Consider the following 17,310-nt stretch of genomic DNA (forward strand, 5'->3'; position numbering starts at 1 on the left):
ATTATAACTATTATGTATAAAAGATAACCTATTTCTGAATTACTATATAAATAATATCTCTTTTCATTTACATAAATACTACAGAGTTTTAATTTTAGTTCCCTGTGCAAACATATCAGTATATTTCTTTAATAAAATTGTTAATTTAAAAATATATATTATATCTTAGTAACACTGAAAAAGTTTTACAGTGACAAGAAAAACACTGTTTTCTACTTTTTTCTTAACAAAATGAAAGCATACAAAAAAATAAGAATTTTTTTGAGGTTTATAAAGTGCTATAAAATTTGATGTTATAGAAATTGAAGATTTAAAATCATAAAGCTCTATGTACATTACAGACATAAATATATTGTAGTTGATCATTTTAATAGCAGGAACTATGTTTAATAATTAGAGCTCTAATCTGTACTAATGGAAGGAAGAAGAGGCATGGGATTACATAAAACTTAAGTATAAAAAACTTACATTTGACTTTGAGATGTGTTTAATTTATATTAATAGGGATCTACTTCTGGATGTTTACTTTCCATAAAATTAGAGTCAATATAAAAACCTAGCTGTGAAGAAATCAATCAATATAGTCTTTTTGTGTATATAACTTTTGAGTGACCTTGGCAAATACCATTTTGTGCTTTAATTTTCTTAATAATAAGGGGATTGAATTTTTAAAAATCAGCAGTATTAATTTTCAAATGAAATCTTATTTGGAATGCCAGTCTATAAAGCAAATAAAAGGGTTTCTGCTCTGGATAAAGTTGGATTGGGAAGCTGAGCACCCCTCTCTCGTCATTTTCTCTATCCTTGAGCAACAGCCCCTGAGCCATTTCATAGAAACACTAAGGTTTGCAGAACCACTAGGAAGTCATTGGACTCTGATGATTTTTCTGTCTCCAACATTTTGTTTTAATTAAAATTGAGTTATGCATACATCTTTTTTTTCTTGAGAGTGAAGGTTTGATTTTCATTGGATGATTTTCATTAATAGATGGTACTACAACAAGTCTGACATCTAAGTTTTTAGCTTTAAGATTTTTGTTTTTCTTTAACAATGCTGAAAATTGAGTGTCTTTGAAGCATACTTAATGCTTCATGTTTGCTTGATGTACTTTTTTGAAAGACACAGTTCTTTAAAACCATCTTGACTTTTATAGTGTTTCTTTTTCCCCTTTGGAAGAATGAACGTTGAAACATATTAATCAGAGCTTTTATTTTAGAAATATGATCTCTTCATTTCAAATTTTAATTATTTCAGTTTTTGGTTGTTTCGATGCTATATTGCTTGATATTCCAATGTAATTTGGTTTATTTTAGGTATTTTGCTGGCGATCAGTCAGTAGTTCTCTGAAGCAGTGTCGATGGGCTTATCCGCGCCAAGTCTTCATTTCTGATATTGCTTTAAATAGAAATGAAATTCTATTTGTCACACAGGATGGAGAAGGATTTAGAGGGAAATGGTTTGAAGAAAAAAGAAAGAGTTCTGAAAAGAAAGGTCAGTTCATATATGTAAATGGCACATAAAAGTTCTTTTTAGTTAACCTTTAATTTCACACGTTTATTATTAGGTTTAATTGACAAGTTATTAGTTTTTATCCTTATGTTTCTTTTGATTTAGGTTTGTGTATGTGTAGGTAAATGGAGAGAATTCTATCCATTTAAATCTGGAGTTTCCAACTTTTTATCTGTCTCAGTATATCCTGAGGTCTTGGTATATAGTCCCATCAGTAACAGCGGCTTACTATTGCTAATTGCTAGCTTTGGCTCTAGGGGCATAGAAGTATAAAGTTAAAAAAAAACAAAAATAAAACCTTTCCAGATGGTTGTGAACCATCTTTCAAGCTCCCTTTTTTCTCTTTCTAAACTGAGAATTTAGTAGCTTATGGCATATTTTAGTTTTGTTTTTTACATACTTCTGTATATAAAATTAAAGTTTGAAAAAGTATATCTCATGACTTAGGAAAATCATAGGAAGAATAAAGTTTTTATGTTCAGTGAGAATTTTAAAACATACAGTTTTTTAAACAGTTGATGAATAATTGGAGACAAATTTTATTCATTCCATGATGAATATAAAAATTAAGATGCTGCCATTGAAAATAGAAGTTATTCATCATGTAGTTCATTCTTAATTATCTGATTATAAATTTATAGATTACTTACACTGTTTTTAAATTCAGGTTAGTGACTTTTTACTTTCGTCCATAATTAATAATGTGTTGACTTTTATTCCAGAAAGCTAGAATTCATTTACCTCTTTACATCTTATTGCTCCTACCCTAGCCCATCATATGGATTACTGAAAAAAATAATTTTATTTCCACTTTTTTTTAAACATATTTTTAAATGATTATTAGAGTGAACTTTTACGATCCAATCCTAATCTTCCTGTGTTTAAAAACTCTTTAATGGTTTCTTCATTACCTAAATGTGGCCTGTAAGGCCCCTTCTCTGACCTTTTTTTTTTATGTTTCTGGACTGATCTGGAATTGCTCCCTTTTATTTACCACTCCCTAATTACTGACCTTCAGATTTTAAATCTTGTTCAGCTGTGATTAGTCCTAGGGCCTTTCCTAACTTTTCACATCTCAGCTTAATTTATACTTCATCAGAGACGTTTTCACTGATTCCTCAATCTAAACTGAGTTACTGTTTCACTTTTAATATTCCATTTGTATTTTCATGATACAACTTATTTTTCTTTATTTTTATGTTTATCTTTGTGATTAGTTTTTCAAGTGTTTGTCTACTATCAGACTATAAGTTGGCAAGGACCATGACTGTTCCATTATATCTTTAGCATTCAGCATTTTTCCTGCTACATAGTAGCCATTCATCGAGTCATTGGTTGAATGAACAAATCAGTTATTGTATGCTAAAATATAAAAAAACATTTATAATTACTCAGAAAATAATAAACTTTCTTCAGAATCATCCATAAAGGAATAATTTGGGATAATTTATTGATTTAATTTTTTAAATTAATTTATAGATTACTCAAGTCTATAAACATTTAAGGTATATTTACTTAGGTGCCAAATATAGTGCTAGGTTTTAATAACATGAAAAGATATAAGATGGACCCCTGTTCTGAGACACTGATAAATGTGTAGGGGCAGTTAGACATGTATATAAGTATTTACAGTTCATGGAGACAAATACTAATATGCACATAAGTTTTTTGGAAGTATAGAAATTGGAATAACTAAGTGTTAGGGAAGATTATTAGTAAAGCCATCTGAGACTGAATTAAGACTGAATTCGAGAGAGTAACCAGAATGCAAGTTCTACTTGTAAATGTTGGAAGTCCTTAGAACTGTGTCTTAGTCATATTTAGTGGTCTAAAACTGAATTCATGATCTCATGCATCACATCTGCTTTTCAGTGTTTTCGATGTAAGTAAATGGTTATTTTTGACACCCCATATTCCGTCACCCTCTACATCTAATGAGTTACCAGTTTTGACACTTTTGTCTCATATTTCTGAAATCTTTCCACTTTTCTTCAGGTTCGTTAATATAACTTCAGTCTACATTGTTTATTCTTTTTCTAGACTCTGAGCACAGTGTGGTCACTCAGATATTTGCTAAATAAATGAGAGGAAGCAAATAAGCAATCAGATTATGAAGATGCTGAGTTTGTATATTTTTAATGCAAGCTGAGTAATTTTAAAAGCTAGTTTAACACTAGATTTGCTTTTTAGAAAGATTACGGGTTGCATTGTGGAAGATGTGTTTGTTGAAAGAGATAAATTCATGGATAATGAAAATTAACTCACCATAATTTCATGTATAATACAGCCAATATATGGGCTACAAATTGTGTTGAAGAGAAAGAAGGTATAGTTTTTTAAAAGGACTTAATACATTCAAAAGATATTTTCATATTCTCCTAATTGTTTACCTGTTCCATTTACTTCTAAGTCATTTTAAATAGTTTCAATAAAGCCTTAATGGGAATTTATTTTTTTTCTTTTTTAACAGAGATTCTATCAAATCTTCATAATTCCTCATCAGATGTGTCTTGTGTCTCTGATATAAATAGTGTATATGAAAGAATTCGACTTGAGAAACTTACTTTTGCCCATAGAGCTGTTAGTGTCAGCACAGATCCAAGTGGATGTAACTTTGCAATCCTGCAGTCAGATCCTAAAACAAGGTACCACCTGTATTAATAATTTTCATTTTTAAAAGAAACGATCACTGGGTTTTCTTTTGTTTTCCGTAGCTCCTGGAGCAAATTTAATTGAAGAGCTGTTTTCAAGTCTTGTAGAAACTTTAGACAGATAATCATGTTACCAGGATAACTCAAAGGTGGAATTTGTTATACTGGAAATGACAAATGTTCCTTTTAGTTTGTAAACTGATATTTATTGAAAATATTGAGGAAATATATGCGTGTTTATATAAATATATGTAGACACACACACAAAGTTTATTTGTATCTTTAGTACTTTATATACCCTTAATTTCTCAGATTCTGAGAAATATAGATATTTGTTATGTACTTTTCAACAATTTCTGACCCTTGAATACCATGAGAATTGACAAAAGAAGAGGTAGAGTCATCTGTAGGGCAGTCTGAATCTCTGTGCAAATCTTCTAAGTCACATTATTGGAGAGATGACACGTTAAGACAAATATAAAGGGTACTATTATTGAAAAGGAAAGAAGTCCTAGAAGTAGGGTGACCATCCATCCTGTTTTGCCCAGGTCTGTCCCGTATTTAGCACTGACAGTCTCCTGGGAAACCCCTCAGTTCCAGGCAAACCAGGTGGGTTGGTCCCCCATACCTGGAAAGCCGAAATGTAGAATGGGAATGTGTGATCGTATTCCTACAGTACTGAAAGTATCAAGGTTACCAGACCCATTTTATGTTTTTGTTTTTATCATTACTCCTTTGAGTTTCTTCTCTATTCTGGGATCTGGGACCTGAAGTATTTACTCAGTTCTCTGTATATTTACTTTTCTCCACTTGTAAAATTAAAGGATATAAAAGAGGAAAAGGTTGAGAACTGTATTCTTCTTTGAATATTTTTATTTATACTTTTAATCATTTAAAATTTCTATGAAATAGTCATTTGAAATTTATATTCTAGTATTTGTAGAAATAGAAAAGACTGCTTTCAAAGGAAACTTAATTGTTAGCATTTTAATTTAGGAGAAAAAACATAAAAAGGAACAAAATTTAAAGTATTACGGTCAGTGTTTAAGACTATACAGTATTCTTATATTTTAGGAAATGCTAATTTAAAAATTTTCTAAGTGATAAATTTTAAAAATTGGACTTTAAAAGGAGAATTGGCTAGAGATGCTTTTGGTTTTATATATTTTTCTTGAAAGTAAAAATGATTTTTGTTTCATTTCTAGTCTTTATGAAATTCCAGCTGTGTCCTCATCATCCTTTCTTGAAGAGTTTGGCAAACTGTTGAGGGAAACGGATGAAATGGACAACATCCATGATGTGACATTTCAAGTTGGCAACAGAATCTTCCCTGCTCATAAATATATTTTGGCAGCACGTTCTGACTTTTTTCAGAAATTGTTTCTTTCTGATGGTACTTCTTTAGACTTTACAGATGTTTACCGGAAAGACGAAGATTCTGCAGGATGCCACCTCTTTGTGGTAGAAAAGGTTCATCCTGACTTGTTTGAATACCTTTTACAATTTATATACACAGATACTTGTGACTTTTTAACTCATGGATTCAAACCAAAAATAAACTTAAACAAAAAAACAGAAGAATATCAGGGCACTACGAATTCTCATTTGAATAAAATAAATTCCCATGAAGATAATCAGAAGTCAGCATTTGAAGTTTATAAAAGTAATCAAGCTCATACAATTAGTGAAAAGCAGAAAAACAAACTAAAATCTTCCAAAAAAGTAAAAAGTATTGGGGAAGATGATCCTGTAAGAATGTTGCAAAATGTTGCAAGGAAATTTGGTTTCAGTAATTTGAGCAGTAGGTATGGCTCCTCCTTAATAACTATTCTTGTACCTCATTATGCCCTCCTTTTAAAAATTCTTTTCCTTTGCTTTGCACTTCTCTTTCCCTTCCTTCCTACCTCCCCGGCCCCACCCAGTCTTTTTGAAGGGAGATGTATGGGATGTGTTCTTTTCCATTTTATGCTAAAACTATCTCTGTGGGACTCCCTGGAATAAAACACTAAAGTATGGGAAGGCTGTTATTAAGGGCTTGAATTCTTTGGTGTTTGTGTAATGGATCTAGAGTGGCAGGCAGTGTGGTGTGCTAGAAAGAGTACTGTCATTGGAGTTAGACCTATATATGTCTCTTAGCTTTATAACTAAGTGGGGCAAATTTCTTACTTCCTTTTAACTTTTACTTACTTAATATAGAAAATGGGAGGGATAATACTGACCTCATATTGTTGGTATGGTTTTGTTGTATAACATGGATAAAGTGGCTAACACAGTATTTGTCGTATTATAAACCAGACTTTTTGGAATTCTATTTTTAAGGTATTTATGTTGCTTGTGGCAGTATAACAGTTGTGTGGGAGTAGGAGAGGAGTATATATTTTGATTTTTTTGGTCAGTAATGATATTAATATATTTTGAACACTTAAAATTGAAGGAGATGTATGATTATTTGTCACAGAGGCAGTTCTTTGAGATACTTTTCTAAGTGATATAAATTATATAATGTTTAGATAAATGTAAACTAATTTGTTGGGTTTTTATTGCTTGTTTTTGTAGAGGAATATATACACCAATTGTTAATTCTTATCTATTCTTGATAGGTTAGATGGAGTTAGATTTGAAAATGAAAAAATTAATGTTATTGACAAGAAAACTGGTAATAAACCAAAGCTAAATCAGAAAAAATGGTAAGTAAGGAAATGAAGATAAACTTTTCATCTTTAAATTTTGAGACCTAAGTGTGGATGGAAATGGAGCTCTTCTTACGTATGAAGCAAAATATATGGGTAGATACGTCTTACCTTTACCTAGTGTTCTTTATTTTTGGAAATGTTGGAGAGTTGCAGGAAATGAATAAAATATTACTGCTCAATAAGACATTGGTACAATTCATTTTTTCTAATCACTTTCTAATTAGGAAAAGAATTTTGTATTTTTTTAATCAGGAAATGATGTAACCTCAAAGCCAAACTAATACCTCTTCACCATTATGATGATTTCTTTATAAACCTTTTCAGTAATAAATATGCTATTCTAAATTCATTTGTTATTAAAATTTTTTGTCTTTAGGTATTTATACTTTGTAGGTGAAAAGTTTATGGAGAAAGAGAAACTGGCAATATCTAGATTATGCTTAGCACAGAATAGGTCGTACAAATAGTGAATCAAAAGACCGTTGACTATGAAGTCACTTACTATTATATTATTAACACCTGACCTATAATGAAAAAGGAAAATTAGAAGAAAGACTTTTTGAATATTTATCTGCATTCAGTTCCCTTTTCAAATATTATTTTTATTGTAAGGCCCTTATTACCTTCCCAAAAGTGAAAGGAGATAAAGTATTTGTATGTATACCCTCAAGTTGTTTATTCTCTGCTGCCTTTAAGTAAGAGAGAAATCAAGTTAAGCCAAATCATATAATGAATTTTCTTAATTTGCTAAATATAAAGAAATGCTCTTGCTTGAAATAAAATCTTTTTTTTGCAGTTCATTTCTATGTGATGTGACCATGAAATCAGTAGATGGAAAGGAATTTCCTTGTCATAAATGTGTTCTTTGTGCTAGACTTGGTAGGTACACTTTTTCTTAGGTGCTGATTTATTTGTTTATTGTTATTTCACTCTCCTTAGTGAATTGAAATTTTTTTTGTTTCAGAATATTTTCATAGTATGCTGAGTAGCTCATGGATCGAGGTAAGATTTAAGTAGAAACCACATAGGCTGGTAACAGTAGTTCTTTATATTTTAGGGAGATTATATACTAAAGAAATTCAAAATAAGAACCTGATATTTTAACTCAGTTTTTCTTTTGTATTTATGCTTCAGCCTGGTGGAAAATAGCAACATTAGAAGTGAAAATAGTTGCAAAACAGCTACTTAAATCAAAACTTCCCCATTATTTGGACATGTATTTGGAATACCAGTGTACTTCTTTTTTCTTGATTTTTCTTGATCTTTTTTCATGTTATAAGGCAATTTAAAATTAAATGTATCTCATTTTAGCTTTTGTGTTTTATAAATGTTCTTTTGTATTTAATGTGTTCCCTCTTCAAAGTTTTTTTGTACCAATATCAGTCAGAATATAGTAGTATTTTGTAGTTTAAAATTAATTGTTTTATTTTATTTTATTTAGGCTTCCAGTCGTGCAGCTCTGGAACTGCAAATACATTCTGACATACTAAAAGTTATTTTGGACTACCTCTATACTGATGAAGCTGTGGTGATAAAAGGTGATAATAAGGGTTGTGACATTTTAGATATTTAAGATATAATTGAATAATGGTAAATTCACATGAATCTTAATTTCTACTCTAATTGAAATAAGCCATCAATAGAGGCTTAATTTAGAATTAGCAGTAGGGATAATTACTAACAGTAAAGGAGTGAAAAAGAAAGTTTCATTACCTATGTGAAAATGAACTCTAAGAATTTTATTTAATGATTGAGATTAAACAGTTTCCTGCTTAACAGTTTCCTATGATTGAGATGAGGAATTGACAACAAGGAGTATAATTTTGACAGTCTACAAAAGTTCTTTCTTGGCTATATTTCCTCTTGTGGTAACATATCTAAAATAAAAGAAAGAATTAAACCAAAATTTATGAAAAGAGTGCATTTATGTATTTTGTCGGACAATACACCCATATTTTAGTTAACAAGTGTCTTTAGTCATAGAAGTGGTACACTCCTTTGTTGCATTGTATGTTTATACCATATTTTCTTTACCTATTCACCTGTTGATAGACATTTAGACTGTTTCTGTATTTTGACTATTGTGAATAATGCTGCAGTGAACATGGGATACAGGTGTGTCTTCTAGATCTTGATTTCAATTCCTTGGATTGCTGTATCATGGTATTTTTATTTTTTATTTTTTGAGGAATCTCCGTATTCTTCATAGTGGCTATACCAATTTACACTCCCATTAACAGTGCACAAGTGTTCATCAACACTTATCCTTTGTTTTTTTTTTTTTTGATAATAGCCATGCTAATCTGTGGAATATGACATCTCATTGTGGTGTTGATTTGCATTTCTCTGATGATTGTACACTAGTGACATTGAACATCTTTTCATTACCTTGTTGGCAATTTGTGTGTCATATTTGGAGAAATATCTTTTCAAGTCTCTTCCCCATTTGAGTTATTTTTTTGCTATTGAGTTGTAGGAGTTCTTTATTGGATATTAACTCCTTATCAAATATGGTTTGCAGATATTTTCTCCTATCTCAAAGACTGGTTTTTCATTTTGTTGATTGTTCCCTTTGCTGCACATAAGTTTTTTAGTTTCATGTAATCCCACTTGTTTATTTTTACTTTTGTTGTATGTGGTTTTGGGGTCATATCTGAAAAATCATTGCCAAGGCCTATGTCTAGGAGTTTTTACTCTATTTTCTTTTAGGAATGTTATGGTTTCAGGTATTATGTTTAAGTCTTTAATCCATTTTGAGTTGATTTTTGTATATGGTATAAGACGTTGATCCAATTTCATTCTCTTGCATGTAGATATTCAATTTTCCTAATACTGTTGAAGAGATGATCTTTTCTCCATTTGGTATTCTTGACACCTTTATTAAAGATTAGTTGACTGTATAAATGAAGGTTTATTTTGGGGCTCTCTATTCTGTTTCATTGATTTGTGTGTCTCTGTTTATACCAGTACATTACAGTTTTGATTACTGAAGCTTTGTAATAGAGTTTAAAATCAGAAAATGTCATGCCTCCAGTTTTGTTCTTTCTCAAGATTGCTTTGGCTATTCAGGGTCTTTTTAGTTCAATGTGAATTTTAGGATTGCTTTTGTTTATTTCTGTGAAAAAATGCTATTGGAATTTTGATAGGATTTTGTTGAATCTGTAGATTGCTTTGGGTAGAATGGGTATTTTAATATCAGTTCTTCCAGTCCAAGAATGTAGTAAATCTTTCCACTTATTTGTGTCTTCTTTCATGTCTTTCCTCGATGTTTTATAGTTTCCAGCATACAGATTATTCATTTCTTTGGTTAAATTTATTCCTAAGTGTTTTATATTAATGTAATTGTAAATGGGAATGTTTTCTTTATTACTTTTTGGGATAGTTTGTTTTTTGTGCATAGAAAAGCAACTGACTTTTTTTGTTGGTTTTGTATCCGGCAACTTTACCAAATTTATTTATTCTAATAGCTTTTTTTGGAATCTTTAAGGTTTCTATATGTAAGATCTAATCATCTGCAAACAGTAACAGTTTTACTTCTTTCTTTCCATTTCGGATGCTGTTTATTTCTTGCCTAATTGCTCTGGCCAGGATTTCCAGTACTGTTATAAATAGAAATGGTAAGAGTGAGCATCCTTGTTTTCTTGATCTTATGATGAACAGCTTTCAGATTTTTACTGCTGAGTCTTATGTTAGCTGTGAACTTGTCATATATGGCTTTTATTATAAAGAGATACATTCCTTCTATATCTAATGTTGAGAGTTTTGATCACAAATGGACATCGAATTTTGTCATATGTACTTTCTGTATCTATTGAGATGATAGTATGATTTTTATCTTTCATCAGTTAATGTGTATCGTATTTATTGATTTGTATGTGTCGAACCATCCTCACATCTCAGGTGTATATTCCACTTAATCATGGCATATAATCTTTTTAATATATGTTGAATTTAGATGACTAGTATTTTATTGAGGGTTTTTGCATGCATGTTCATCAGGGATGTTCTGTAATTTTCTTGTAGTGTCCTTGTCTGCCTTTGGCATCAGGATAATGCTGGCCTAATGAAGTGAGTTTGGAAATGTTCCTTCCTCTTCAGTTCTTTGGACAAGTTTGAGAAAGGTCCATGTTGATTTTTCTTTAAATGTTCGGTGGAATTCACCTGTGAAGCCATCTAGTCTTTTGGGGGAGATCTTTGATTACTGAGTCAATCTCCTTACTATTATTGATCCGTTAAGATTTTCCATTTCTTTATGATTCAGTTGTGGTATATTGTGTATTTGTAGGAATTCATCCATTTCTTCTAGGTTGTCCAATTCATTAGTGTATACTTGTTCATAGTAGTCTCTTATGATGCTTTGTGTTTTTGTAATATCAGTTATAATTTCTCCTCTTTCATTTATAATTTTGAGTCCTCTCCTTTTTAGTCTGCTTAAGCGTTTGCTGAAATTTTTTTTTAGGGTTCGTTAATTTTGTTTATCTTTTTAAAAACCAATTCCTAGTTTTGTTGACCTTTTCTGTTGTTTTCTAGTGTCTAGTTCATTGCTTTCTGCTCTAATTTTTATTATTTCTTCTAACTTTGGGCTTCATTTTTTCTTTTTCTAGTTCTTGCGTGAAAAACCTTAAGGTTATTCTTTTGAGATCTTTCTTTGTTGGTAAGGCATTTATCAGTATCAACTTTCTTGTTAGAACTGTTTTTGCTTATTACCATAAATTTTGATATGTTGTGTTTCCATTTTCATATATCTCAAGATAAGTTTTGCCCTTCTTTGATTTTTTTTTTTTTTTGACTTATTGGTTGTTTAGGACTGATGTTTAATCTCCACATATTTGTGAATTGGATTCTAATTTTTCTCCTGTTATTCTAGTTATATACCATTTTAGTTGGAGAAGGTACTTGGTATGATTTCAAATCTATTTAAATTGTTGAAACTTATTTGGTGGCCTAACTTATGATCTATCCTTAAGAATGTTTTGCATGTACTTGAGAAGAATGTGTATTTGCTGCTGTTAGATAGAATGCTCTACATGTGTCTGTTAGGCCCATTTGGTCTATAGTGTTGTCAGGTCTGCCGTTTCTTTATTGATTTTCTGTCTGGATGATCTATCCATAGTTGAATATGGGGCATTGAAATCCTCCATTATTATAGTATTGATGTCTATTTCTGTCTTTAGTTCTGTTAATATTTTCTTCATATATTTAGGGCGCTTCAATGTTGTGTGCATATATCTTTACAATTGTTATATCCTATTGAAGTATTGATCCCATTATTAGTGTATAGTAACCTTTTTCTCTTTTGACTGTTTTTGACTTAAAGCCTATTTTGTCTGATATAAATATAGCCACTCCTGTTCTCACTTTTATTACCATTTGCATGATATCTTTTTCCATCCTTTCACTTTCAGCTTATATATATATCCTTAAAGGTAAAATGAGTCTCTTGTAGCCAATATACAATTGTATCTTGTTTCCTTATTCATTTAACCACTTTGGTTTTTGATTGGAGAATCTAACCTATTTGCATTTAAAGTAATTATTGATGGTTAAGGACTTATTATTGCCATTTTGTCAGTTTTATATTTTTTAGTTCCTTTGTTTCTGTCTTCTTTGCAATTTAATGATTTTTGTGATAGTGGTTTGCTTTCATTCTTTATTTTTCGTGTATCTACTATAGGTTTTTGCTTTATGGTTACTGTGAGGTTTACATACAACATCTTATAGTTATAACAATCTATTTTAAACTAATCACAACTGAACTTTAATTGTATGGAACACTTCTGTACTTTTACTTTGCTCACTCCTCACCTCCACCATTATTTCTTCAGGTATTCTTTCTGTCCTTTGTTTTTTCTTTCTTGGACTCCCATATGTATCTTGGTATGCTGGATGGTATTCCATAGGTCTCTTATGCCCTGTTTTTATTCATTTTTTCTTTTCGTTTCTCATTGGATAATCTCATTTGACCTATAATTTCTATTTTCATTGATACTATTGATTTTGTGAGATATTATACTTTTTTTTTTTTTTTAAGATATTTCTTTTAGTTCTTTGGTCATATTTCAAATAGCTGCTTTAAACTCTGTCCAATAGTTTAGCATCTTCTCTTCCTCAGGGACTTTTTCTTTTGGTTGCTTTCTTCCTGTATGTGGCCCATACATTTTCTTTGCGTCTGTCATCATTTTTTGTTGTTGTTGAAAACCGGATATTTAAATAATATAATGTCGCAACTCTTAAAATTAGATTCTTCTTCCTCCAGGTTTATTGTTTTTGCTGTTTGTTTAGTGTGGCCTTCTATTTTTACAGATACATGTTGCAACTTTTCAAACCCTACTGTGGACATCTGTATTAGTCTGCTCAGGCTGCCATAATAAAATACCATAGACTAGATGCCTTAAACAATAGAAATGTATATTTTTTTACAGTTCTGGAGACAAAAAGTCCCAGATCAGGGTCTAGCAAGACTGGTGTCTTCTAGTGAGGACTGTCTTCTTGGCTTGTACATGGCTGCCTTCTCGTGTGTGTGTGTGTGTGTGTGTGTGTTAGACAGTGGCAGGGCATGCGGTGGGAGGAAGAGATAGAAATATTTCTGGTGTGTCTTAGAGGACTCTAATCCTTTCGGATCAGGGCCCTACCATTATGATTTCATTTTACCTTAATTACTTCCCTTAGAGGCCCCATCTCCAAATATAGCCACACTGGAAATTAGGGCTTCAACATGTGAATTTTTAATGGACAAAAACACTTACTTATGACATCTCTTTCCCTATTTAAAAATTTTTTTGATCTCTCGTTTGCTGTATCCGTTATCATTGACTCATTCAGTGTCAATGTTAAACAATAGCTGCTGATCGTTTTTAATAAATGCCCTTAAAGAAAAGGCTATTCACACTGTGCAAGCTTTGAGTAGATCAAATAAAGATAAGCCCTGCTAGTGGGTGGGGTCCAGGAAACTGACATACAGGTCAACTAATGACAGTTCTTTAATATTGCTCCATAGCTGTTCTGTCTCCTCCAGTGGTTTAGTTCTTCACTGTGGCTATATGGTTCTTGGTTTTCAAGACTACTATAGAAGAGTGGAGAGGAAGATCTAAATAGGAAAAGCTGCAATGTCCCAAAGCTCACTGTTCTTATCAGTATTCAGCTAATTTTTTTGAGTCAGCACTCCCCGACACTTTTGCAAGCCTTCAGCTAATTTCTAGAATTCTGAAAAAGTCAATTTTGACCATTTTTTGCAGTATTTTCTTGGCTTTTGTGGAGGAAAGGAATTTTGGAAGTAGTCCTTAGTCTGCCATTCCCAATGACTTCACCTCTCTCCTTTTTGTTTTATTTTATTTATTTTTTTAATAAAAATTAAGTTTATTGGGGTAACATTGGTTGTTAATACAATTATATAATTTTCAGGTGAACATCATAATTTGACATCTGTATAGTCTTGTGTGTCTACCACCCAAAGTCCAGTTTCCTTTGCTACCATATATTTGATCCCCTTTACTCACTTAACCTTCCCTCTACCTCCCTATATTTGACCCCCTTTACCATGTCTACCTTCCCTCTCCTCCCCAACCCCCTACCCTCTGAAAACTACTAGTCTGTAGTCCATGTCCATGAGTCTCTCTTTGTTTGTCCCGTTCTTTTATTGCTTTTAGGTTCATATCCCAAAGTAAGTGATATCATGTGATTTTTAACTTCTGTCTGGCTTATTTTGCTTAGCGTGATTATCTCGATGTCTATCCATATTGTCGCAAATGGCAGTATTTCATCTTTTTTTTAAACCTGATTTTATTTTTTTTTTAAATATTTTAATCTATTTTTTTCCCACCGTTTACCTCCTCCCTCCTCCCTCCTCCTTCCCCTCTGGTCACCACTAGTCCATTGTCTATGTCCATGAGTTTCTGTTTGTTTGTCCTATTCTTTTGTTGCTTGTAGGTTTATATCCCACATATAAGTGATATCATGTGATTTTCAAACTTTTCTGTCTGGCTTATTTCACTTAGTATGATTATGTCAAGGTCCATCCATGTTGTTGCAAATGGCAATATTTCATCTCTTCTTACAGCTGAGTAATATTCCATTGTATATATTTACCAAAGTTTCATTAGCCAGTCATCTATTGTAGGACTTTTTGGTTGCTTCCACATTCTGGACGCTGTGAATAAAGCTATGAACATCAGTGTGCAAATATCTTTTTGGATATGAGTTTTCAAGTCATTCAGGTAAATACCCAGTAGAGGGATTGCTGGATCATATGGTAGATCAATTCTTAGTTTTTTGAGGAACCTCCTTACTGTTTCCCGTAGTGTCTGTACCAATTTGCAGTCCCACCAGGAGTGTATGAGGGTTCCTATTTCTCCGTATCCTCTCCAGCATTTGTTATTACTTGTCCTGTTGATTCTAGCTATTCCAACAGGTGTGAGATGGCATCTCATTGTGATTTTGATTTGCATTTCTCTAATACATAGCGATATTGAACATCTTTTCATATATTTATTGGCCATTTGTATGTTCTCTAGGGAGAAGTGTCTGTTCAGGTCCTCTGCCCATTTTTTGATTGGATCGTTTGTTTTTTTGTTGTTATTTAGTCATATGAGTTCTTTGTATATTTTGGATATTAGGCCTTTATCAGAGGCATTGCTCGCAAATATATTTTCTCATTCAGGTGGTTGTCTCTTTACCTTGTTGACGATTTGTTTTGCTGAGCAAAAGCTTTTTACTTTGATATAGTCCCATTCATTTATTTTTGCTTTTACTTCCCTTGCCTTTGAGGTCAAATTCATAAAATCCTCTTTAAGTCCAAGGTCTTTAAGTTTAGTTCCTATTTTTTCTTCTATGCGTTTTATTGTTTCAGGTCTTATATTCAGGTCCTTAATCCATTTTGAGTTAATTTTGGTGTGTGGCGATAGACAACAGTCTAGTTTCATTCTGTTGCAGGTGGCTTTCCAGTTTTCCCAGCACCATTTATTGAAGAGGCTTTCCTTTCTCCACTGTATGTTTTTGGCTTTTTTGTTGAAAATTATTTGCCCATATAAATATGGGTTTACTTCTGGACTCTCAATTCTGTTCCATTGGTCCGTGTGTCTGTTTTTCTGCCAATATCATGCCGTTTTAATTCCTGTCGCTTTGTTGTAAAATTTGAAGTCAGGCAGAGTGATGCCTTCAGCCTCATTCTTTTTCTCAGGATGGCTTTGGCAATTCAGGGTCTTTTGTGCTTCCATACAAATCTGATGATTTTTTGTTCTATTTCTTTAAAAAATGCTGATGGGATTTTGATAGGGATTGCATTAAATCTGTATAATGCTTTAGGTAATAAGGTCATTTTAACTATGCTTATTCTTCCAATTCAAGAACACAGAATATCTTTCCATTCGTTGTATCTTCTTTGATTTCTTGTAATAGGGTCTTATAGTTTTCATTATATAGGCCCTTCACATGTTTCATTAGATTTTTCCTAGATATTTTATTCTTTTTGTTGCAGTTGCAAAAGGAATTATTTTTTCCAATTTTTTTTCTGAAACTTTGTGATTAGAGTATAGGAACGCTATGGATTTTTGAACACTGATTTTTGTATCCAGAAACTTTACTGTATTTGCCTATTATTTCTAGTAATGTTCTTGTGGAGTCTTTAGGGTTTTCTATATAGAGAATCATGTCATCCCCAAATAGTGACAGTTTGACTTCTTCGTTTCCTATTTGTATGCCTTTTATATCTTTATCTTGTCTGATTGCACTTGCTAGGACTTCCAATGTTAGTGGACAGCCTTGCCTTGTTCCTCATCTTAGAGGAAAGGTTTTTAGTTTTTCACCACTAAGTATAATGTTGGCTGAGGGCTTGTCATACATGGCCTTTATTAATGTTAAGATATTTTCCTTTTATACCAATTTTGTTAAGTGTTTTGTTCATAAATGGATGCTGTATCTTGTCGAAGGCTTTTTCTGCATCTACTGATATGATCATATGATTCATATTTTTTAATTTCTTTATGTAGTGTATCACATTAATCGATTTACATATATTGAACCATCTCTGTGCCTTTGATATGAAGCCCACTTGATCGTGGTATATAATCTTTTTAATATGTTGCTATATTCGGTCTGCTAGTATCTTATTCAGGATTTTTGCATCTGCGTTCATGAGAGATATTGGTCTGTAGTTTTCTCTTTTTGTGTTATCTTTACCAGGTTTTGGTATCAGGGTGATATTTGCCTCATAAAATGAGTTGGGAAGTATTGCCTCCTCTTTGATTTGTTTGGAAGAGTTTGAGGAAAATAGGTATTAAATCTTTGAATGTTTGGTAGAATTCACTGGTGAAGCCATCTGGTCCTGGACTTTTACTTTTTGGTAGGTTTTTGATGATTGTTTCAATTTCCATACTGTTAATCGATCTATTTAGATTTTCTTGTTCTTCTTGATTCAGTCTAGGAAGATGGTATTTTTCTAAGTACTGGTCCATTTCTTCCA

At 31.9% G+C, this 17,310-nt stretch overlaps 1 protein-coding gene across 2 annotated transcripts in view; it reads left to right on the forward strand.

The window, feature by feature from the left end:
* IBTK (inhibitor of Bruton tyrosine kinase) overlaps positions 1 to 17,310 on the forward strand; it is a 77,775-nt gene that overhangs the window by 20,184 nt on the left and 40,281 nt on the right. For both annotated transcript variants that reach the window (XM_023533443.1, XM_011364899.2), the window contains exons 10-16: positions 1,315 to 1,492; positions 3,981 to 4,155; positions 5,367 to 5,966; positions 6,762 to 6,848; positions 7,651 to 7,733; positions 7,819 to 7,856; positions 8,296 to 8,392. In XM_023533443.1, coding sequence (XP_023389211.1) covers positions 1,315 to 1,492; positions 3,981 to 4,155; positions 5,367 to 5,966; positions 6,762 to 6,848; positions 7,651 to 7,733; positions 7,819 to 7,856; positions 8,296 to 8,392 — 1,258 coding nt within the window. The remainder of the gene's footprint in view (positions 1 to 1,314; positions 1,493 to 3,980; positions 4,156 to 5,366; positions 5,967 to 6,761; positions 6,849 to 7,650; positions 7,734 to 7,818; positions 7,857 to 8,295; positions 8,393 to 17,310) is intronic.

This window comes from Pteropus vampyrus, unplaced genomic scaffold (assembly GCF_000151845.1).
Source record: "Pteropus vampyrus isolate Shadow unplaced genomic scaffold, Pvam_2.0 Scaffold102, whole genome shotgun sequence".
Classification (NCBI taxonomy): domain Eukaryota; kingdom Metazoa; phylum Chordata; class Mammalia; order Chiroptera; family Pteropodidae; genus Pteropus; species Pteropus vampyrus.